Here is a 24,309-nt window from a genome sequence, read left to right as displayed (position 1 = left end):
TAATTTCCCCCCCCCCCCCACCCCACCAAAATTTAGTACCTTCGTCACATTATACGAAATACTCATTTGAAATTATATTAAACGTACACATAACACTTAGATTAGTTTGAAATTAATAAAGTTATTATCGTGGTGGTATTATCGAAATAAAAATTGTTGGAAAGGGAGAAAAATTATTTTTAATATGATTAGTGAAATTGAATATGTATAATTAAAGGCAAGTGACGACTACGAGGTTTCAAATAAATATTGAATTGAGTGGACCAGGAATTAATTATAGTTAAATAACCTTTTAATAATATATTAATCAAAAGTTGCATTGGGTGAGATATTATGGAATATTGTCCAAAATGGCACGACACAAGCATAACTTCAGCATTTGGCACGAATATCGTGTTTTTTCTAAGCGTGTTTTGTGCGATGAACCCTATTATTACGTGGATTGTCCAATGAACCCAACATTCCTCAAACAAAATAGGGAAAATTGCAGTAGCGGTCCTTATTTTTTTCATTTTTTGTAAACTTTATCCTAACCTTCATTTTATGCCAGTGAAGGTCCCTAACCTTTCATAAATATGCATTTGAAATCTATCTGGACAGAAACCGTCTAAAATACTGTCAGTTGACCGACAAAATTTCTTGTACTATCTTTTACAACGACAGTTTAATTCAATGTAGATACCTCTCTGGACGGTGTTTTTGGACGTTGATTCCTTAATTTTGTCGATCAACTGATGGTGTTTTGGATGATTTCTGTCCAGATAGACTTCAAGTGCATATTTATGAAAGGTTAGGTACCTTCGTTGGCAGAAAATAAAAGTTAGGGTAAAATTTGAAAAAAATGAAGAGATTAGAGACTGTTACTGCAAGTTTCCAGAACAACATATTAACTGACTTCTAAAGGTTTTTTGACACATTAGATGTTACATTTTATTAATAACGAAAGAAAATAGTATTAGGAAGATTATATATGTCCTTCACAAGAAAAAGTAATTACTTTCTGTTTGAAAAGATTTACATCTTATTTACATATTTTGTAAGGAATCACCAAAATGAAAGAATGCAGTAAAACTAGGCCCGAGCCCCAATTTTGGAGGAAAACAGGTTTTAGAATAGTGACTTCTTTTTTCTTTTTCTTTTTTTATTTTTGGGATAAATGGAGCTTTAGCCTTTTTTTTTTTGTGTGAATTACAATTATATTTTTAATAAATTTTGATAAAAATTGATGAAATATGTAATTAAAATTAATTGATAATTTTGAATTAAATTAAAATTTTAGATTTTAATCACAACTAAACAGAGCATAGATTAAAAGTAATTTCAATCGTAGTGTAAAATTGAACGTAAAATTGATATATGATTTTTCAATATTATTTATGCATTCTCATTTAGATCTCGATTGATCTAAATTTAAACTTTTCTCTAATAAAAAATCTAAATCTATTTTTATTTCTTATGGATATAAAAAAAGATATTTATATTTTTTTGTTGAAAAATATAATTTACATTACGTCTGTATCTGCAGCCTGCTATGTGGTGCACGTTTCATCTCTCTTCCATTTTTAAACACATTTCTACCCTCTCGCATGATCCCATCCACTCATACATGAGAGAGAGGAGAGAGATTTACAATTCAGCTGCTTCTCTTACTTTGTAAGAACACTTTAGACGAATAAATTCATTCGATTCTGCTAATCAAACCCTGCACGTAAATTAGTGATTGAGGAACGAGAGGTTGAGGAAGCGAGGGTTGGAGCTGAGGGGGAATGGATGCTCGGAAAATAGTGGTGGTTGTGGAAGATGTGGAGGTGGCAAGAACTGCACTCCAATGGGCACTTCACAATATTTTTCGTTTTGGGGATTTGATTACACTTCTTCACGTATATACCACTACATCATCCAAAAGCAAGAAGAAAATCAGGCTCCTCCGCTTGAAAGGCTTCCAATTGGCTCTCTCTTTCAGAGAAATATGCAATTCCTTCCTCAATGTATGTAGTAATCTTTCTTACCCATTTAATTACATGTATATCGTGCAAAATCGTCGGCCCAATTGATTTTTATGATGCAAAACTGACTGTTGCAGACAAAGACTGAGATTGTTGTGACGGAAGGGGATAGAGATGGTCGAAGAATTGCGGCTATGGTGAGAGAAATTGGGGCCTCCACTCTCGTTGTGGGTCTTCATGATCGGAGCTTTTTATACAGGTAATTTTATCAACATTTGTTTTGACTTCAGTGTGACGGCCCACTCGAATCAAATAACCACTTAATTAACGACACTACTCACGCCGAGTGGGTAGGACGACTCACTCTGTGTTGGTCAACGTTCATCAGGCTTTTTCCTTCCCACCCAACGACCAAAGAAAATTAAATCATTGTCACTGATTGTTTATTATTGGCTTGTGAATGGAATAATTTGTTCATCTTCATCCTAGTCGGTGAAACAATATTTTACAGCGTGTTTTTGTATTAAGTGGCTTAATTTCAAGAAATGGATTGTGAAGTGTGTAAAATTTAGGTTAATGCATTTGTTGATGATTAGTTGCCAAATATTTCTTTAGATTTTTTTAGCAGACTATATTCTTTAATCTTAAAATGACAAAACCAGTGTTAGAATCGGTATCATGTAATAACACAATCGAAGTTTTGTTGATGCAAATGATAGATGTAACCACATAATAATCAAAAGTGGGAGACGAACTTCTGTTGTTCCATGAAGGATGATTTATTTGACTTAACCATTTCATATAGCCCTACCGTTTTGCTTTTGTAGTTTTGAATTATTAAAAAAAAGGTCCCCCCCCCCCCCCCAATTTTTATCTGTAATTGTACTTACACCATTGTTCTCTTTTCCCCTCTCTGTTGGCATAGGTTGGTAATGGCCCAGAATAGCGTTGCATTCAATTTGAACTGTAAGGTTCTTGCTATCAAGCAACCAACACCACTAACAGCGAGGACAATTTCTTTACAAGATAGTTCTATAAACATGGACTTCACCCAGATAGAAATAGCTACATTGAGGTAAGATTTTAATTATTTTCTTGAGCCACTCCATACAATACAGATGTCTGCTCATCGAGGTCATGGTCATTGTGGCTTTATATTTCTTTTTCATGTCTAGTGTCTGTTTAGCATGTGTGTGTGTGGAACGAAGCTGGCTGGGGGCGAGGGTAGTCAATTTCAGTTGATCTAGTTAGACATTCTGAAATTGAGTTTTCTCACAATAATGACTCTAATGTCAATAATAGGATATTTTTAAATAGATGTTCAAAATTACATGGGGTTGTGAGTAATTGCAATGAGATACATGCTAAATTAACACTTTAAACTTTTATACTGAGAATAAATAACGTTTTGAGAATTAATTTTTAAAATGCAAATTATTCACCAAATTTACATTTTTCTCAAACTTGCCCCTATGTTCTTTAGTACGAGACTACGAGTGTGGACAATTTGAGGAGAAGTTGCAAAATCTATGTTCTTGAAGAATATTCAAACAGCAAAAATGACAAAATTGCAACAAGTTCCATAATTTAAAGGTTTTGCTGTAATTTGTGCAACTTGTATGAACACAAAGAACTGACTAATATCATTTGAGATATAACCCCTGTTTGAGTCCTATTATCTAAAACTTATTTTAAATTACACATTTTCTCAACAAAATAATTTTGCACATAAATCGAAAATTTTTCGCTACTTTTTAACTATACATTTTCCAAAAAAATCACTTTTTACAAAATCTATTCTCAAAGAATGAGGCTCAAACTGGGGCATATCACGATTTCCGTAGTGATAGCATATTCGCTTAATGAATTTGAGCACATACTCGACTGCTAAATGGAATGTTTTTCAAGTCATCTGGGGTGGAAGTAACAATAGAGGAATGATATAAGAAGCAGCAGAACAAAATGCTAAATAAGATAGCTTCATGTCACAATGCCTTGTACTTGTCATCGCGTTGACTGTTGTTTTGAGTATACATTACCTTTGGATTATGAATCGTTTTCGCTGCTATTACTCTTGTAATATTGTTCTCAAGAATTGATCTTAATACATATATGCATGTTGTAACAGAAAAATATTGAATAACTGAAAAAAGAAAACAGAACCCCCAACTTCTATATTCTTTTTCAATAGCATCAAGACCTTAGCGGTCAATATGAAAGTTTCAACATTAAGTTCTAATGATATGAGCATGTAAATTATTTGAATTGATGGATGATGTTGCAGTGTCCCTGAAGTTCCTCCTCCAAAAATACAATACCAAATCTGTCCAGACCCTTCTGCTATTATATGGAGATCCGGGCAATCAAGAAGAACAAGAACTTCATGAAAGAAGTCTTAACTTTGTATCTAGAAAACAAGTATTAACAATTTGTCACAATTGATGGACAGCTTTGGATTTGATTTACTCAGCAGATTTATACAACAAAAGTAAAACTGCAATAGTGCAAAATAATCTTCTCGATTGCTATTGTTGTTTTATTCCATGTTTGATAGTGTGGACTATATGGTATTGAATAATATTATAGTAGAAAGGAAAAGTTAAAAATCTTGTGCATTCTAGTGTTTGGCTGTCCACATTCAGTATTTTGAACCAAATATGCACTAAGAGCACTGCTTTGTGCGTGTTCGACCCCTTTTTTATTTTTTTTTTCCTTCTAGTTTATGATTACCAGAATTTTCTTTAAACGCATATAAAGTTCCATTTTTTGCTGGCATTTTTATCTTCTATGTGAAATGTTTTTTATATGGTAAATGGTGTCTATAGCTTTGGGAACTGTATCTGTAAATTAACTATACATGTTGTAGATGACAGTAATTTATAAGAATTAAACTTGTGGTACATCCGGGGGTATTGAAGCGTGTACCTAATGGACACGCAGTGACCCCTAGTTGGAGGAAGCGCCTATCCCACATGCACTTCTTCCAATGGGGGGTCGCTGCGTATCCATTAGGTACACGCTTCGGTACCTCTGATGTACCGGTAGCATTACCGAATTTATAAACAGAAGAATCACTACTAGAAGATAATAAATATTCTCAAAGAGAGAGATTCCTCCCCCAATTCTTCCTCTCTAAAATTACTTGGTGAAAATGATGTGGTCTGAAGAGCAATTTAGATCTAGGGATTGTTGACACTAGGCGTGCATCTATACATACTAGTTTTAGGGGTGGAGAAATCCAATTTTGTTTGAGGCTACCGCGTCAAGAGTTCAAATCCTGAGATATGGATTTGGCTCTTGAGTAAGTGTAAGTGTACAACCAGCCTTCCACCCTGTACCCTTGGAAGCATAACCTGCGATTTACCTTCCTCATGATGCTCTAGGGCAGGGGCGGTGGGGGACATTTAAAGTTGGGGTTCAACCTTTAGTTTTAGTAATCTATAAGCATATTTTACGCATATCGTAAATATATTCTATTGGACGGTGAAAGAATATTCTCATAGACTTGAAAGGTATTGTAGTGAGTTTTATTCATCCAATTAGTCCGGTTTCCTCGTCTATGCAAGGAAAACATGGTAGTAGAGACGGAGAAACATAGGATGTGTCCGTCATTTTCGATTATCAAAGTTCATCCGGAATTAGAGGTAGAAATATCAAGTTTTATTTTGTTCCCATCCTTCATTCCCTTCACTTGTCACATCTAAAATCTTTGTGCTGGCTCTTAGTGATGGTTGACAATTGTGACAATAACTAAAGGAAAGATTCTACGGTAATCTGCAGTCATATATTACTAAAAACTGAGTTAATTGTTCCAATGGTCATTGAACTTCGGTTCATGTCTTTCACTGGTCACTGAAATTTAAAATATCGAATTTTGGCCACTAAATTTAGGTGTATATCTTTGATTGTTCGCTGAAATTTAAAATATCGAGTTTTGGTAATTGAAATTTGAAAACTATTGAATATTACTCACTGAACTTTGAAAAATGCTTTATATTATTTACTGTAAACTTGATATTTTTTAAAGTTCAGCAGTTATGTTAGTGGGAAATGTACGGCATATTTTAAAGTTTAGTGGCCAAAATTAGACATTTTAAACTTTAGTAAGTAAGCTAGCACATGAATCGAAGTTCAGTGAGCAATTGAAGACACTGACCTAAGTTCAGTGACGAAAACTTAACATTTTAAACTTTAGTGATCAATCAAAGACACGGACCTAAGTTTAGTGACCATTGAAACAAATTAAATCTTAAAAACAATGACACACAATCTCAAAAAAATAATGTAAAATCACTGCAATTATATACGAACATTGAGGGATGTATTAATGGTTTTAAATTTTAACTCAAAACTTCACGGGTAAATATAGTACAACATGTTGGATCCTACGGTCGAGGGACACCAATACAGCAATACTCATAGTATACCTTATTAGAGGAGTAGTCCGATGTTGAAAAAAAAAAAAATAATAATAATAATCTCACAAGACAAAAACAGATGCAACATAAATGAAAACACAAAACGAACCAAGGAAAAAAAACACAAATTTAACGTGGTTTAATAAATTTCTAGATGATCACACAAAAAGAAACTTCGTTTGATGAAAAAGTCAAGATTTTTCACACTCTCACAAATTCTCTCTTTACAAAATTAGAACATCAAACGTATCACAAGCAACGCGTAGACATTTTTTCTAGTTTTTTTTCCTCATTTTCTCTCCAACTATTCCTCTCTACCACAATCCAGTTAGCTGCCAAAAGCTTTCGGCTGTCGTATACTATGTTTGGTCAATGTGCAACTATGTATTGGAATTTCTTGCCAAAGTCATCTAATTTCAATGAACTTCACTTCCTAATTACCTAAAAGTCAACTTCCCTAGCATATGGCTATCACTTTTTAAATTCATTTTCAATCACACATTTTATAAAATTCACAATTTTTTATTTTTCAATCGGATTCAAATTTTTTATCAAAATCTACTAAATGTTTGATTTTTAACCAACAGAAATGACATATAAATAAATGTCCCCCCCCCCCCCCCCCCCCCCCACCAATTACTCGACAATGGCGGATCAATCTCAGAGGCCGCAGCATGCAAGAGCCAGCAATACCAGATCCTTTCTACATAAACTGCAGCTGCATTCCCCAAATTCAACCCAACTCGTTGGGTTCATGACTCTTGTCATCTCTGGCAGCATTTTGCTTCTTCTTACTGGCCTAACATTGACTATTACGGTTCTTGGGCTTATTTTCTTCACGCCTTTGATCCTCATTTCTAGCCCCATATGGGTCCCTGTTGGAACCATCATCTTCCTCGTCATTGCTGGATTTCTTTCCTTTTCGGGGTTCGGGATTGGTGCTGCGGCGGTCATTTCTTGGCTGTACAGGTATTTCAGAGGGTTTCACCCGCCTGGCTCCGATAGGGTCGATTACGCCAGAAGCCGAATTGCTGATACGGCGAGCCACATGAAGGATTACGCCAGAGAGTACGGTGACTACTGGCACGGAAAAACAAAGGATGCAGCTCCTGGGGCTTGAACCAAGAGTTAATTTCAAGAACAACCTTTTGTCTTGTCTTAGTTTTTTATTATTATTTTTTTTTTTTGTGTGGTTATTGTCTCCTTTTCTTTTCCTTGTTCTCTATATATAACTTTTTTAAATTGTGAGGCCAATCAATTTCATTAACGTTAATTCCTTTAAGCCGTTTATAATATTTATAGGATGGCTTTTTCTTTTCTCCATACAAATTTACAGCTCATCCTCGACGGAATTAACAAGGCCTACAATATTGATGATATCGGAATTGCATCATTATCAACGATTACATGCTGTAGTTGCCATGTAGCACTCTGTCTACTTGTGAAATGTTTGCTTATATATCCCTTCTCTTCTTGTCCTCAACATAAGAATTCTTCAAAATATCTCAACTGGTTCAAGAAATAAAAGATAAATCTTCTAAGAAACTACCATGCCAACAGGTTCAAACCAACGATCACTAGTTATATAGGCTACATGAAGCAGACACCAACGAGCGATCAAGGCGCGCGCAGCAGAAAGAAAACGTCATCCGGACAAAAAAAGTTCATTGGAGTTCGCCAAAGGCCATCAGGAAGATGGGTGGCTGAGATCAAAGACTCCCTACAAAAGGTTAGACTCTGGCTCGGGACATTTGACACGGCCGAAGATGCAGCACGAGCCTACGACAATGCAGCGCGTCAACTCAGAGGCGCAAACGCCCGCACCAACTTTGAATTGTCTCAGGCTGAATCTGATTCTATCCTGTTTGAGAAGATGGAGTCATTTTCCTTTGATGCAATGTGCAAGACAGAAGAGCCTGAGGGGCTTATTGGTGCACTCAAGGCCAAACTATCTAATAAAAAGAGCAACTCTTCATCTAACATGCAATTGAGCTTTCTTGGAGCTTTGAATTCATGTCCAAATAACGCAAAAAGTATTCGACAATCTTTGACTCGGGTTTCCAATCCAACTCAAAACATCACTAATTTGATGCCAAATAACCATGATTCTATTGAAATGCAGCTTCATGACAGGAATAATCTTGTTGGCACGACTTCAAGCGAGCACGACGTACCCAATTGGGTATCACCGAAGAGTCGAGTCGATGACGAGTTGAGCTCCCCAATCATTAATACTGCCTGGCCACTATTTCATGCATCTCAAGCTGCTTTGGACTTGTCTTACCCAAGTAATTCCATTGGTGGATTGCTTACAAACGATAGGGATATGAATATCGTACAAGTCAGTGGATCAACACTTTCTACGTTAGACTTACAACATATACAGTATGAAAACAACTATTGGTTTAATGAAGCTGATGTTGTCTGGGACCCTAACCATCTATTTGTACCTTCGGTTGTTATATGACAAAGCATTCAAAAAATCCTAGTCTTTAAAAATAAACCATGGTAACTAAATTCCTTTTTATGACTAAATTTGTATTGGATTATTTCATGTTTAGTCATACTAATTTTCTTGATTTTGATTTGTTTAAGGTTATGTTTGAAATAAGTTCACCCTTCGGTATCAAGTTTACCAGAGAATTAATCTAGTTTCTGGAATTGTTTGTCAGACTATGTAGTTATCTGCACTTTAAGGAAAATTTCCAACAACGAGCTTCTTAATAGTATTCCATCTCTAACGGAGAAAATCATTGTCGTCAATTTGATTCTTACTCTTCGTGTATTCGAGACAATATTGTCACCTCCATACTGAAAAAAAAAAGTTGACTTTTCAATGGTCACATAAATGGATTTCATCATTGGGATCAATGACAGCATAAGTGATAGGCCATAAGTATAATTAAGTCTACAAGTGACATTACCAAATGAAATGCTCTTCGCGTGATGCAAAACCTTTAGTTAGATAAGAAGTTGGCAGCTAATGCATTGATAATGTTGGATATTCTAGCACTTTTGCCAGAGGTGGTAGGATCGGTCTCGAAATTTTGGGGACCTTACATCAAATTTGATATGGACCTTCTATAAATGGTTAAAATATATTAGAATCAATGGTTAAAAATTACATTATTAATAGTCGAGGATAGGAATGATTTGTGACGTTCGTGTTTTGACTGAAAGAAAATTTGGAGATTATTTTATGGGCCTTAAAAAATTATTTTGGCCATTACATTATAAAAGAATTATACGGTACGTGTTGCTTCACGCCCCGTGAGGAAAATGAGTGCCCATAATTAAGTCTACAAGTGACATTACCAAATGAAATGCTCTTCGCGTGATGCAAAACCTTTAGTTAGATAAGAAGTTGGCAGCTGATGCATTGATAATGTTGGCTATTCTATCACTTTTGCCAGAGGTGGTCGGATCGGTCTTGAAATTTTGGGGATCTTACGTCAAATTTGATATGGATCTTCTATAAATGGTTAGAATATATTAGAGGCAATGGTTAAAAATTACATTATTAATAGTCGAGGATAGGAGTGATTTGTGACGTTTCGTGTTTTGACTGAAAGATAAATTTTGAGATTATTTTATGGGCCTTAAAAAATTATTTTGGCCATTACATTATAAAAGAATTATACGGTACGTGTTGCTTCACGCCCCGTGAGGAAAATGAGTGCCACATAAACTTCCTTCTCTTGCTACTAATTTTATTCCATTTTGGTTGTCGTTTGCAGTTTGCAACGATCAGCTTGAATAAAGGTTTATGGTTAAAAAAAAAAAAAAGAAAAAAAAAAGCCATTAATTTAGATGGTTAAATTAAATATTAAATCTACTAGACACTATAAATGACTATAATCACTTAGCCAGATTCATTAGAGCGTTCAACAAGTCGCCATTTTGTAGGGCATATTAATGATAAAAATTTCACTCTGATTTAGTATAAATATACTAATCAATGTATAGGTTTCAAGTTCTAAGAACAATTTTTTTTTTCCCCCAAATCAAATCAAGATTCTTCCAATTGATGTAAATCACCCAATACATTTCAACGTCAACAACGTTAGTTCTTATGCTTTTATGTGTTTTTACACGATTTTAAGCACAATCCACCTAACCTCCTATATGGACTTGTTTAGCCTAGCTTAACGTTTTATAGTTTGTGTACACACCCTTTTGGCAAGGCTTAGAGTATTTGAAATTATCCCTTTGTTTCCTTCTTCAAGACTTTCTCAACCTATACAAATTGATAATGAGCGTAGAAAAGTATACATGACACATGACGAGGGGCATACGTTATATTTAGAATCGAAAATTTTCATTTCGACTACCCATCTATTAAATTGTTTATTTTAAAATGTTATAATAAAGGAGAAATGTTTGTCTCATTGACAACTTTTAAAAATTTCCACCTCACGTCTTTATTCTTGATAGTTACTTTGTCGGAATTGTATTGGGTATGCCTATGCTATTTGCATAGTCTATGTTGTCTCTAGCTTCTCTAAGTTTCTGATTTCCACCTTATGGGCCCTCCAAAGTCCAAATTGGCTCTTTCAAATTACTAATCAATGTATAACACTTTGAATTAAATAAGTTTAACTTTTTCAAGATAGAAACTCAAATCTTAAGAACAAAAAATATATATATATTTTCCAAAATTAAATCAAGATTCTTCCAATTGACGTAAATCTCTCAATACATTTCAACGTCAACAGTGTTCGTTTTTATGCTTTCATATGCTTTTATGTTTCTACACGATTGTAAGGTAGTACCAACATTTCTATTTCAGTACTACTATTAAGCAAGAATCTAAGTATAATCAACCTAACCTCCTATATGGACTTTTTCAGCCTAGCTTAAAGTTTTATAGTTTGTGTACACACCCTTTTGGCAAGGCCAAGAGTAGGTGAAATTATCCCTTTGTTTCCTTCTGCACGACTTCCTCAACCTATCCAAATTGATAATGAGCATGGAAAAGTACACATGACAAGGGATGTACGTTATATTTAGAATCGAAAATTGTCTTCTCGACTACCAATCTATTAAATAGTTTCTTTTGAAAGGTTATGATAAAGCAGAAACGTTTGTCTCATTGACAACTTTTAAAAATCAACAATGCTTGGTGCATATTATATTTTACACGATCTTTTACACTTTGCCACACATCATTATACTGTTGGAAAGTTTTAAAATAAAACAAATTTTTTTCATCCAATCAATTCTCGACAACATGGACGATGTTAACCATAATGTAATTAAAAAAAAAAGGGTGATGTACCAAAGGCACAATTCTTTAAAAATGTGCATCTCTCGTCTTTGTTTTGATAGTTACTTTGTTGGTATTGTATTAGGCATGCCTATGGTATTTGCATAGTCTATGTGTCTCTAGCTTCTCTCAGTTTCCTTCTTATGGGCCCTCTCCAATTTGACTCTTTCAAATGCCAGAACAACAAGTGTGTATATTATAATTACATGATTATTTTTTCCTCTGATAGATACAGATTGTCGGATTTTTGACGATACAAACAAGAAGGCCTGCATTAGTGATATCAAAATTATATTATGATTAACGGCTTACATTACCGTTTTTGGACTTTTGCAATGTGTTTTCTTGTGATGCTGGTATATGCCTCCTCTTCATGTCAATGATATAAGGAATTATTCCATCTTAATCTTGAACTTTTCAAGGAAGCAAGAGTAAGCTTTACAAGTTTATTATGTGTACAATTTTATCTAAAACATCAGGAAGAGCAAGAACAAATAGCTAGCTACATGAAGCAAGCTCCAAGAAGTGATGAAGGCGCACGAGGCAGAAGGAAGGCGTCATCAAGGGGGCACCACAAGTTTGTGGGCGTTCGCCAAAGGCCATCCGGAAGATGGGTAGCTGAAATCAAAGACTCCCTACAAAAGGTAAGGCTCTGGCTCGGAACTTTTGACACAGCAGAAGACGCAGCACGAGCCTATGATAACGCTGCTCGTCAACTCAGAGGTGCGAATGCTCGCACCAACTTTGAATTGCCATCGGATTCTAGTATGCTTGAGAATTCGGAGCCTTTTTCGTTTGACGCAATGTGTAGAACAGAAGAGCCTGAAGGACTAGTTGGTGCACTCAAGGCAAAACTTTTTAAACAAAAGAGCTCCCGTATGTTCAATCAAAACAGTTCGTCTTCTAATATGCAATTTAGCCTTCCTGGAATTTCTCTTCCAAATTCGTCAAAAATTAGACAATCATCTGCCACAATGCCTGCTGTCAATCCAATTCTATCTTGCAGTGCTCCCGGAGCAGCTGCTATATCTACTCAGTTAGAACCAGCTCATCATCACCATCATAATCATTGGCATGATCAAATTGAATCCATCAGAATGCAAGAGAGTCAACTAGGCACGACTCCGGGATGGCCAACCGAGAACAAATTGCCGTGGACATCAGATATGAGTTTTGTACACCAGGATCCCTCCTTGATCAATACTGCCAAAAATGGTGCATGGCCAGCATCGCACATAAATCAAGCTGCTCTAGATTTGTCTTACACGAGTAATCCCTTAGGCGAATTGCTTAGAAATGACAAGAGAAAAGGGGATATTGTACAAGAGAGTGGATCAACATCTTGGGTTTCTCCGTTGGACCAGAATGTTTACTATGAGAACAACAATTGGGTTAATTGTGCTAATGTTATCTGGGACCCTGATCTATATGTAGATTCGGTTCTTGGATGATAAAGCACATGGAATATTTTGGCTCTAGATTGACAATTATATTCATAACCCTAGCTAATAACTGGATTCTTTGTTAGCACAGAAGCAAATAAAGGACCGATTTCATATTTGTATCCTCTAATATTTCTCATGTTAAGGCAAAAATTTAGGGTTAGCCCTTCAACCATCTGATTAGAGGCGTGTTTAAATTGTTTTAATTAAAAGTTGTTGCCTTCAGCTTTGGCAAAGTATATGTTTCTTGTAAAAGAGTTGAACCTCGAGGGGTGCACGAAAACCAACCGAAAAAGGGGCAAACTCATTCCATGCTTTCTTCGGAAAAGCGTTTACGTAATAAATGGATTTCAGTCCATTCTGGGTGACCCAGGTGGTGAAGCAGAGGGAGATGGGCAGCCTTCGCCCCAGGGGCTCGTGTAGGCTGAATACTATTAGACAGTGTTTAGCTATAGTGAGCCTTTCCCGATAAAGCTAGTGCATCATTGAGTTTTGATACTTCAATTTCAGTGCTTTGTGACAACACATTATGTAATCTGTCGCTAAAGCCGCGTTTTTTGGTAGTGTTCGAAGTTGTTGCTTTCAGTTTTGGCAAAGTATCTGTTTCTTGTAAAAGAGTTTTCTAATAAAGTTAGTGCATCTTGAGTTTTGATACTTCAATTTCAGTGCTTTGTGACAACACATTTTTACAAACAGATATCTTGCGTTCAATTTTTAGGAATGTTGTGTTGATGGAAAGTCAGATACATTCTTAAATTTAATAAACAAAACAAAAATAAATATGAAACTATAATGAAGAAAATGCGACTAATGTATTTAAGTTTTTACATTAATGCAATGCCCTGGACTAGTATCACAATACATATTACGACCGATTATTGATTGTAATACCAAAAATATTATGTATGTTGACCCCGGAAATTGGTCCTTTCACGTGGCCAATTGAAAGCTACTTCACGTATTCCTCCCTGCGCACAATCAGCGAATAGTCAGATGCACACGGCCGGAACCAGCGGGGGTGGTGGCGGCCGTATACACTCCGACGGTCAAGCCAAGTTTGGATGATCGGAACAGTACCCAGGAGCTATGCAAATCAACAATAAAGGGGGAGGAGAAAATATATAAACTTGCTATGGAGTGCTATGTAGTAAGAGTTTCATTACTGTTGCCTCTTGTCAAACCTTGGGTATTTATAGGTGGTATGAACCGTTGGATGTGGAACGTGTGTATACATCTGACGGTATGAAGCGTTTGCTCATAGGCGTCAATCAGCCGTGTTTGTAGAGTGGGCGGACAGTTTGTTTCTTCTGAGTTGAATTGACATAAAGTTGATAAGTCACATCAACTAGCCTTATGGAGACGTCAAATCAATTTAAGCCTTAGGTGCAGGACAAATCTCAAATTGGCGGCGGATCTTCTAACCGGGGTCCACTTGATCTCGACCTCGGAGGTGAGATGCTTCGGTAGATCGGTAGTAGGAATCACTATATCACTTCGGAGAAGCTTTGCAAAGGTCGTTTTCAGGTCGGAATATGTGGTGCTGCATAGCGTCCACTTGATCTCGACCTCGGAGGCGAGATGACACTTCGGTATCCGAGGCGTGTAAAATCGGAGCGTAACAGTGGTCCCCCAAGTCCGGGGATGAATATTTATATCATGCGTGGACTTGCTTTCCTGACCGGACCGCAAGTCATGGGAGTTTTAGGGGTTGATCTGTTGTAGCAATCGAGGTTATGATAACAGGCAGACGTGCCAAAGTTTTGTTATTGTGCATAGCGTACGAGGTGGTCAACTAGCATGGAACCTCGCGTAAGGTGCATCGAAGCTTCGTGAATATGGTGCGCTGACCCCACAGACCGACGCGTTGGAAGATGGCTGAAACTTTGTAAAGCATGGGAGGAAACGCGGCGTCCGAGGCGATGAACCAAAAGGGCCTTCGCGTCAGGTGCGTCCAAACTTTGTAAAGTTGAAGGAGGAGCTCATCTGCCACCGGTGCGCTGACCCAAAAGGTCGACGCGTTGGGAGGTGGATGAAACTTTGTAAAGCATGTAAGGAAACGCAGCGTCCGAGGCGATGACCCAAAAAGGCCTTCGCGTCAGGTGCGTCCAAGCTTTGTAAAGTCGAAGGAGGAGCTCATCTGCCACTGGTGCGCTAACCCAAAAGGTCGATGCGTTGGGAGGTGGCTGAAACTTTGTAAAGTATGGGAGGAAACGCAGCGTCCGAGGCGATTGATAAGTGTGTTTTCGCACACTTATTTACATCACAAACATGACTTAAATACAAGTAAGATGATTGGATTGTTACTTAATTTTGTCGAATTCATGCAATGTAGGTGATTCTATGGAAATAGTGGAATTCAGGAGAAAAGAGCCGAAAAAGGACCAAATTGGAGCAAAATGAAAATTCAGGGACCAAATTGCAATTATTTGAAAGATGATCCGATGAACACATCAAGCAATTGATCAAGCTAAGCACCAATAATGGAACATTGGAGTAACTAGAAATAAGAGAGGAGGTCAAGGAGTGAAAGAATGAAACTTGAGGATCAAAATGACTCAATTTAGAAGTTTATTCTACTATGCGGTCGCATAGTAGAAAACCTATGCGGTCGTGAGTAACCCTCCAGGGATTAAAAACGCCATATTTCATATAACTATGCAGTCGCATAGGTATAACCTGTGCCCGATTTTTGCAGTTTTCGTATATGATTGCAACTCCTTTGGTAACCTAATTTCGATGGGTTTAAACAGCAAATAAACATCCAGAAGCCGCACGAATGAATTGGGAGGCAAAAACATTCGTTTTGGAGAGGATTTGAAGGCAAGAACAAGGATTGATGCGAAGATTTACAAGACTTCTTCAAGTTTTGATAACCCGGTTATGTATTTTATTCAAAACTTAATAGATTTCGTTATTTTTATCATGATTAGGGGTTACTTAATAATTATTTGGGGATTCGTGATCCTAGTGCATTCGTTTTACATAGATTTTCATAAATTGACTTTACATTTCATTTACTTTCATAACATTTCGTCATTGAGTCATTCGTTAAGTGTATTTAAGTAATTAGGGTTTGATTTGAAATTAGGACTTTTCAATTTGGGGATTTCTCCCAAAATTAGGGCTTTTCATTCTAAAACTCATCTTAAGTCAATTAGTTTCGATTAAGGCTAAAATAAATAAAATTAAACTACTCTTTTTCTGTGGGACGATACTCGGACTTCTAAAGTCCACTTTATTACTTGTCACGATCCGTACACTTGCGGTAGTTTAAATCGAAAGAAATATTTCGCGAACAGCGATGACCCAAAAGGGCCTTCGTGTCAGGTGCGTCCAAGCTTTGTAAAGTTGAAGGAGGAGCTCATCTGCCATCGGTGCGCTGACCCAAAAGGTCGACGCGTTGGGAGGTGGCTGAAACTTTGTAAAGCATGGGAGGAAACGCAGCGTCCGAGGCGATGACCCAAAAGGGCCTTCGCGTCAGGTACGTCCAAACTTTGTAATGTTGAAGGAGGAGCTCATCTGCCACCAGTGCGCTGACCCAAAAGGTCGACGCGATGGGAGGTGGCTGAAACTTTGTAAAGCAAGGGAGGAAACGCAGTGTTCGAGGCGATGACCCAAAAGGGCCTTCGCGTCAGGTGCGTCCAAGCTTTGTAAAGTTGAAGGAGGATCTCATCTGCCACCGGTGCGCTGACCCAAAAGGTCGACGCGTTGGGAGGTGGCTGAAACTTTGTAAAGCATGGGAGAAAACGCAGCGTCCAAGGAGATGACCCAAAAGGGCCTTCGTGTCAGGTGCTCCAAGCTTTGTAAAGTTGAAGGAGGAGCTCATCTGCCACCGGTGCGCTGACCCAAAAGGTTGACGCGTTGGGAGGTGGCTGAAACTTTGTAAAGCATGGGAGGAAACGCAGCGTCCGAGGCGATGACCCAAAAGGGCCTTCGCGTCAGGTGCGTCCATGCTTTGTAAAGTTGAAGGAGGAGCTCATCTGCCACCGGTGCGCTGACCCAAAAGGTTGACGCGTTGGGAGGTGGCTGAAACTTTGTAAAGCATGGGAGGAAACGCAGCGTCCGAGGCGATGACCCAAAAGGGCCTTCGCGTCAGGTGCGTCCATGCTTTGTAAAGTTGAAGGAGGAGCTCATTTACCACCGGTGCACTGACCCAAAAGGTCGACGCGTTGGGAGGTGGCTGAAACTTTGTAAAGCATGGGAGAAAACGCAGCGTCCGAGGCGATGACCCAAAAGGGCTTTCGCGTCAGGTGCGTCCAAGCTTTTTAAAGTTGAAGGAGGAGCTCATCTGCCACCGGTGCGCTGACCCAAAAGGTCGACGCGTTGGGAGGTGGCTGAAACTGTGTAAAGCATGGGAGGAAACGCAGCGTCCGAAGCGATGACCCAAAAGGGCCTTCGCGCCAGGTGCGTCCACACTTTGTAAAGTTGAAGGAAGAGCTCATCTGCCACCGGTGCGCTGACTCAAAAGGGCGACGCGTTGGGAGATGGCTGAAACTTTAAAAAGCATGGGAGGAAACGCAACGTCCGAGGCGATGACCCAAAAGGGCCTTCTCGTCATGTGCGTTCAAACTTTGTAAATTTGGAAGAGGAGCTCATTCCGAGGCGACTCAAACGTCAAATGATTTGACAATTGTTGCGTGTTTTCAAGGTGACAGTTGGGTGCCATGCCCATTCTCCTAAAAGGCTGTTGCGGCTACTAATTATTATTGATGGCTGGTTGTAATTGAGGTAACACGTTTCAAGCAAGCGTGAAAGTCACAGCGACATCTTGGGCGTAGATCAAATCTGGTATTTCATTTCAACGGTGGAGATCGGATTTGTTTTTCTATAAAAGGAGGACTCTGGGGTTTTCTTAGGCTTTCTACCCTTGCAAAACTAAGATTATACTTTGCTCTCAAATTTTTGGCGATTTTCGGCCTTTTGCAAGCAATTCCGACGAGAAAAACTAGACTTCCGGCCAGAAAAACTACACTTCCGGTGACCTTACACCATTTCCAGCTAGGAAAACCTCCAAACCCGTAAGTTTCAGCACTATTTAGGCTTTTAAATTTTTAAAGAATGGCCTCAGAGGGGAGTTCTGGTCCGGGGAGGGGTTTAGAAATAGTGAGGGTGGACGAGCCCATTGTGGCGACCTCCTCAGAAATAGCCGAGGCAATAATGGGAGGGGGGAGAACATATGGAAACGACCGGATAGCCCACCAGATACCTCTGTGCATTGGGGGGCGTCGGACTACCTATCAAAATTAAGGGAGGCCGACCTGGGGAGACTTAGGACAGAGTATAGGATCCCTGACAGCGTAGACTTGATCCTCCTCGGGCCGGAAGAGAGAGTCTGCTACCCTAGGCCGGGCTGTGTGGCCATTAGTGAGGCGATCCTTAGGGCCGGACTTAAGCTGCCTGTTCACCCATTCTTTAGGTTACTGCTTAGGTCCTATGGGCTAGCCCCGATGCAGCTCAATCCGAACTCTTGGAGCCAGATGGTGGGCTCCTGGATGTTGTGGAAAGAGGCGTCATTAGGGGTGGAGATACCCCTTTCCATTTTCCAGACCCTCTATATTCCCAAGGTTACTGCCGGGGGGGATAAGACTCGGGGGTGGTATTACCTTACGTCATGGGGTTCCCACACTCCATTCGTGGTCGATCTGCCTAACTCTATCAAAGAATGGAAGAGCTCATGGTGCTGGGCAGCAGGACGATGGGACACGATGGAGGGGGACCCCCTGGCGCCTCTTACAGTTCCAACGAAGTTTTCAACACTTAGTGAGTATAGTAGTAGTTGCTTTTTTTTATTTCTCTTCGGTTCGAATTGTGTCTAACAGTTATGTTCCCTTTGTAGGTTCTCTTCCCCGGTGCGAGCTGTCAACGGAGGACTTCGACACCATCTGTGTCATTTATCAGCTGCCTCAAAAGAAGAGGTACTACCACAGGCTGATCCGAAAGAACATCCATTTTATTACTCACGATTTAATGGCATCTCAAGGTAATAGGACCGAAGTCTTTACTTTTTATTCTGAACTCCCAAGACTTGTACTAATTCCTTATTTACTTCTTTGCAGATAGCTTCAACAAGAAGCTGCCAGTGTGCCCCGACTTCAAGACCATCCAGAAGATGATGGCTGAGGCACGGGCGTTGAAGGCCTCCTCCTCCTCGTACAAAAAGCAAATGGAGGAGTTGGTGGAGGCCAGTAAGAGGCTCCAGCCTCCGATGGAGGAGGAAGTATCGGAGGACCCGGAGGCTGACCTCTGAAGGAAGGGCAAGAAAAGTGCCGCCCCTCCCAGACGCCCAACTGTGGCGAGGCCACCCCCAGCTTTGAGGCAGACCACAATTCCCACGAGGGTGGCCCTCCCAGAGAGAAGGCCCACTCCAATTGTGCCTGTCGCTGCCCCGAGCACAACACCCCTTGCTGCAGTGCCCATTGATTAAGCTCCGGGGCAGCAGAAGAGAAAAAGGCCCCGTCCCTCTAAGGAGGTCGACTTTCTGGGCACCAATCCTGAGGAGCTCGTAAGGGAGGTGTTGGAGGCTCTTCCTCCCGAAACAGCAGCGGTGGCGGTGGTCCACAATAAATACTGGACGGAAGAGTGGAGGAACCACACCGCCTCCTACACGGTTGAGGATCTGGTGGTCGCGAACAGTGCCTGTGTGGCTCGGGCCCTAAGCACAAACATCCAGCTTGAGGGCTTAGTGAAGGATCTGAACTCTAAGAGGGAGGACCTCGCCAAGCGCCTCGAGGAGGTGATGCATTATGGGGATGCCATACGGGCGGCTTAGGCCAAAGCCACAAAGGCAGAGGAGGGGAAGAAAGCTGCTGAGGCCCAACTTACTGTCGCGCAAGCAAAAGTGGAGTGGCTAAAGAAAGAGCTGTATGAGGTGGAATGCCAAGTGGCTGCTGTGACTCGATGACTTGATCACGCCAATGAGCACCACAAGCTCGCCACCAATGCTCTGGAGGCCTCCAACAAAGAAAAGGCAGAGCTGAGGTAGCAGACAGAGGCCCAGTCAAAAGAGATTGCATCTTTGAAGGAGGAATTGAAGTCTGCGGGGGAGGTGGCAGTCCAGAACTTTATTGACCACTTTGAAGACCATCCCCTGTACGACGACTTCGCCAACTTCTGGGCCTCACGGAGTACCCAAACCTTACTGGGTCGACTGAAGGAGGTGCATCCCATTCTGGACATCTCTTCATTAGAGGTAGAGTTTGGGGGGCCAACTGGAGGTCGGCCTGATAGGGTTGTCGAGGAGGCTCTGGAGGCCCAGGAGGCTGCCAATGCTGAAGTCCCTCCAACAGATTAGGGTTATCTTGTAATGGCTTCGGCCCCACTGTACTTAAATTTATGAAATGAAATGAAAATTTTCGTTAAGTATTTGGGCTTCTGCTTCTTTGTATTTTCTCTGTTTATACTTGTATGAACGACAAACGTCAGACTAATTGCCTCGCGACAATAACCAGTTAATAACTATGGACCGGACCGCTCAAGTTAACATAAGTTCAAACACTTAAGCGAGTATGAAGCAACTCTTAATGCCAACTTGTTAATAATCTGAGATCAGACCAATTAAGCAAACATGAAGAGCTGCTTGATGTTAATCAGCTAATAATTGACGATCGGATTGCTTAAATGAACCTTCTGAAGTACTGAGGAAACTATTCACTAATTGATGTGGCTTGGAACTGAATATTCATTACTAAGATAAATTACACCACCCTTTACAAAGGCGATTCCATCACTTAGGGAATTTTACTGCTGAGATCAAATCAGGACAATCGATTCACTATAACATATTGAGATCGGATTGGAACACAGTCTCATTATTTGGTAATACTTCCTCAAGTGTTCAATGTTCCACTTATGAGGCAGCGCCCTTCCTGACATATCTTTGATTTCGAAGGTACCAGGTCAGGATTCCCATCGGATGCGATAAGGGCCTTCCCAGTTTGGGCCGAACACTCCTGACCCGATTGGTTTTGAAGATTGGATAACTCTTCTGAGGATGAGGTCACCCAAGCGAAGAGTTCTGTTTTTGACCTTGGAGTTGTAATAGCGGGTCATCTTTCGATGATATTTGGCCAAGGTCACTTGGGAGGTATCTCTCTTTTCCTCAAGGAGGTGTAGTTCACTCATTCGGGCCTCATCGTTGCCGATCTCATTGAAATGTATCCGTCGATGTGATGGGACCCCAACTTCGACCGGACTCATTGCCTCGGCTCCGTAGATCATGGAAAATGGGGTTTCACCGGTTGCAGTCCAGCAAGTAGTCCTGATAGCCCAGAGGACGTGGGGGAGTTCGTCAACCCAGGCCCCTTTTGAGGTATCCAGTTTCCTTTTCAGGGTGTGCTTGATAGTCTTGTTTACTGCTTCAACTTGCCTATTCGCCTGGGGGTGATGAGGTGTCGAGAAGTCCTTCTTTATGCCCAATTCGTCGCACAAGTCTCGCATCTTCCTATTGTCAAACTGCCGTCCGTTATCAGAGACTAAGGAGTGGGGGATGCCGAATCTACAAATGATATTTTTCCAAACGAACTTGATAGTATTAGCCTCGGTAATTCGGGCAAGGGGTTCTGCCTCGCCAAGGTCACTTGGGAGGTATCTCTCTTTTCCTCAAGGAGGTGTAGTTCACTCATTCGGGCCTCATCGTTGCCGATCTCATTGAAATGTATCCGTCGATGTGATGGGACCCCAACTTCGACCGGACTCATTGCCTCGGCTCCGTAGATCATGGAAAATGGGGTTTCACCGGTTGCAGTCCAGCAAGTAGTCCTGATAGCCCAGAGGACGTGGGGGAGTTCGTCAACCCAGGCCCCTTTTGAGGTATTTAGTTTCCTTTTCAGGGTGTGTTTAATAGTCTTGTTCACTGCTTCAAAATTGCCCATTTGCCTGGGGGTGATGAGGTGTCGAGAAGTCCTTCTTTAAACCCAATTCGTCGCATAAGTCTCGCATCTTCCTATTGTCGAACTGCCGTCCGTTATCAGAGACTAAGGAGTGGGGGATGCCGAATCTACAAATGATGTTTTTCCAAACGAACTTGATAGTATTAGCCTCGGTAATTCGGGCAAGGGGTTCTGCCTCGACCCACTTAGTGAAGTAGTCAATGGCGACAATAACGAAAGTTGAGCTTCCTCTCCCTTTTGGGAGTGGACCAATGAAGTCAATGCCCCACTTGGTGAATGGCCAAGGGCTGGTTACTACAGAGAGGCTCTGGGCAGGCTGTCTTTGTATGTTCGAGAAGTGCTGGCACTTGTCATATTTCTGGACAAATTGGCAAGCATCCCTTTTCAGGGTCGGCCAGAGGTAGCCTTGACGGAGAACCTTGTGTCCCAGAGCCGTTCCTCTGGAGTGGTTTCCACAAATTCCTTCATGTATTTCTCTGAGTATGTATGTGGCCTCTTCGCCGTCTACACATCGAAGAAGGGACGAAGCGAAACCTCTCTTGTAAAGGGTGTCTTCTTGTAGGACGAAGTGTGTAGCCCTTCTCCTTAATTTCTTCGTCTCGCCTCTGGAAGCAGGCAGTGTTTGCTCCTTCAGGTACACGATGATGGGCTGCATCCATAATGGGGTGCCTTCTATCCACAGTACCTCTTCGCCTTCGGAGGTGGAGGACTTTGATAAGTGCTCAATGGGGATGATGTTTAGCAGCTCTAAGTCCATGCTGCTGGCTAATTTTGAGAGGGCGTCTGCATGTGCATTTTCTAGACGGGGTACTTGAGTCAGTTCGAACCTTTCAAAATGAGAAATTGTGTCCAGAACCAACTTCAAGTACGCAAGCATATTACCATCTTTGGCTGCAAAATTCCCATTTATCTGATTTACTATGAGCTGAGAGTCACTGCTCGCTAGGAGCTTCCTGACCCACATTTCCTTAGCGAGCCTTAGACCTGCCAGAAGGGCCTCGTATTCGGCTGCGTTGTTCGAGACTTTGAAGCTGAACCTTACCGTACAATTTAGCTTATGGCCTTCCGGGCTCTCCAACACGATCCCTGTCCCTGCGCCTGCCTCTCCTGAGGACCCATCTATGAATAGTTTCCATGTGGGGGGCTCGGCTGGTTCCATTATCGCCTCCATCTCTAGGGCTTTGGTAAACTCAACCATAAAATCAGCAAGGGCCTGGCCCTTAATGGCGTGTCGAGGTTGGAACGTTAGATCGAACTCGCTGAGCTCGATAGCCCATTTTAGTAGGCGTCCTGACGCGTCTGTTTTCTGCATTACCTGCTTTAAAGGAAAATTGGTGAGAACTTGTATTGAGTGGGCTTGAAAATATGGCCTCAGCTTTCTTGAGGTTGTGATAAGTGCGACTGCCAATTTTTTCATGTCTGGGTAGTGTGTTTTAGCTGAGAGAAGTCCTTTGCTGATGTAGTACACTGGCAATTGATTCTCATTTTCTTTCCTGATTAGGACTGTGCTGACTACCACGTTCGAAACTGCTAGATACAGTAATAGAGATTCATCCGATTGAGGTTTCGACAAGAGGGGCGCTTCCCCAAGGTGCTTCTTCAGAGCCTGGAAGGCTTCCTCGCACTCTGAAGTCCATTGAAATTTCTTTCCTTATTTCAGTATATTGAAGAAAGGCAAGCTTTTATCAGTGGCTCTGGAGATGAAGCGGCTGAGTGCGGCTATTCGACCATTGAGACTTTGGACCTTCTTTGGTTTCTGAGGTGACCTCATTTCTAGTAAGGCCGTTACTTTCACCGAATTTGCCTCAATTCCTCTCTGATTTACAATATATCCCAAGAACTGGCCTGATGCCACTCCAAAGGTGCACTTGAGGGGGTTCAGTTTCATAATATACTTTCTAAGTATCTGAAAGGTTTGGTCGATGTGACCCACGTGTTCGGTTGCCTGGAGGCTTTTGACCAACATGTCGTCTACGTAGACCTCCATGGTTTTGCCAATGAGTTCGGCAAACATCATGTTGACTAACCTCTGGTATGTGGCCCCGGCATTTTTCAATCCGAAGGGCATAACTTTGTAGCAATACAGGCCCCTGTCCGTAATGAATGATGTAGCTTCCTCGTCAGGTCGAAACATGGGTATCTGGTTGTACCCTGAGTATGCATCCATGAAACTCAGTAGTTCATGCCCAGTAGTAGAGTCCACAAGTTGATCAATTCTTGAAAGTGGGAAGCTGCCTTTGGGGCACGCCTTATTTAGGTTTGTGAAGTCCATGCATACCCTCCACTTTTCGCTAGAGTTTTTCACTAGAACCGGGTTGGATATCCACCTCGGATAGATGTTCTCTCTGA

The 24,309-nt window shown here is 40.7% G+C and overlaps 4 protein-coding genes across 4 annotated transcripts; 3 read left to right on the top strand and 1 right to left on the bottom strand.

Moving 5' to 3' along the window:
- Positions 1–1,531: 1,531 nt before the first annotated feature.
- On the top strand, positions 1,532–4,647 carry LOC111381258. Its single transcript, XM_023005017.1, has 4 exons — positions 1,532–1,988; positions 2,084–2,205; positions 2,872–3,021; positions 4,231–4,647. The coding sequence occupies exons 1-4, from the start codon at positions 1,767–1,769 to the stop codon at positions 4,331–4,333; spliced, it is 597 nt and encodes a 198-aa protein (XP_022860785.1). The 5' UTR covers positions 1,532–1,766; the 3' UTR covers positions 4,334–4,647.
- Positions 4,648–7,001: 2,354 nt separating this feature from the next.
- Positions 7,002–7,597, top strand: LOC111381264 (oleosin 1). The gene has a single exon (XM_023005026.1). It carries the CDS (start codon positions 7,011–7,013, stop codon positions 7,482–7,484), a length of 474 nt encoding a protein of 157 aa, XP_022860794.1. The 5' UTR covers positions 7,002–7,010; the 3' UTR covers positions 7,485–7,597.
- Positions 7,598–11,877: 4,280 nt separating this feature from the next.
- Positions 11,878–13,313, top strand: LOC111381266 (ethylene-responsive transcription factor RAP2-12-like). Its single transcript, XM_023005029.1, has one exon. It carries the CDS (start codon positions 12,137–12,139, stop codon positions 13,079–13,081), a length of 945 nt encoding a protein of 314 aa, XP_022860797.1. The 5' UTR covers positions 11,878–12,136; the 3' UTR covers positions 13,082–13,313.
- Positions 13,314–21,543: 8,230 nt separating this feature from the next.
- LOC111381267 lies at positions 21,544–23,926 on the bottom strand. The gene is made up of 6 exons (XM_023005030.1): positions 23,894–23,926; positions 23,698–23,776; positions 22,843–23,610; positions 22,366–22,743; positions 22,095–22,194; positions 21,544–21,829 (listed from the first exon to the last, which is right to left on the bottom strand). The coding sequence occupies exons 1-6, from the start codon at positions 23,924–23,926 to the stop codon at positions 21,544–21,546; spliced, it is 1,644 nt and encodes a 547-aa protein (XP_022860798.1).
- Positions 23,927–24,309: the final 383 nt, after the last annotated feature.

This window comes from Olea europaea, unplaced genomic scaffold (assembly GCF_002742605.1).
Source record: "Olea europaea var. sylvestris unplaced genomic scaffold, O_europaea_v1 scaffold2272, whole genome shotgun sequence".
Classification (NCBI taxonomy): Eukaryota; Viridiplantae; Streptophyta; class Magnoliopsida; order Lamiales; family Oleaceae; genus Olea; species Olea europaea.
Note: the sequence above shows the minus strand (reverse complement) of the source record. Positions and strands in the feature narration are given on the sequence as shown.

Bases quoted from the DNA above. Each gene is read 5' to 3' on its own strand.
- LOC111381266 (XM_023005029.1), top strand. From the start codon at position 12,137: ATGAAGCAAGCTCCAAGAAGTGATGAAGGCGCACGAGGCAGAAGGAAG.
- LOC111381267 (XM_023005030.1), bottom strand. From the start codon at position 23,926: ATGTTGGTCAAAAGCCTCCAGGCAACCGAACAC. The intron at 23,611-23,697 runs GTCTCAATGGTC...TACTGAAATAAG, and splicing joins GAAACCAAAGAAGGTCCAAA to GAAAGAAATTTCAATGGACT. The intron at 22,195-22,365 runs GCTACCTCTGGC...CACTCCCAAAAG, and splicing joins ACACAAGGTTCTCCGTCAAG to GGAGAGGAAGCTCAACTTTC.
- LOC111381264 (XM_023005026.1), top strand. From the start codon at position 7,011: ATGGCGGATCAATCTCAGAGGCCGCAGCATGCAAGAGCCAGCAATACC.
- LOC111381258 (XM_023005017.1), top strand. From the start codon at position 1,767: ATGGATGCTCGGAAAATAGTGGTGGTTGTGGAAGATGTGGAGGTGGCA. The intron at 1,989-2,083 runs GTATGTAGTAAT...TGACTGTTGCAG, and splicing joins TATGCAATTCCTTCCTCAAT to ACAAAGACTGAGATTGTTGT. The intron at 3,022-4,230 runs GTAAGATTTTAA...ATGATGTTGCAG, and splicing joins ATAGAAATAGCTACATTGAG to TGTCCCTGAAGTTCCTCCTC.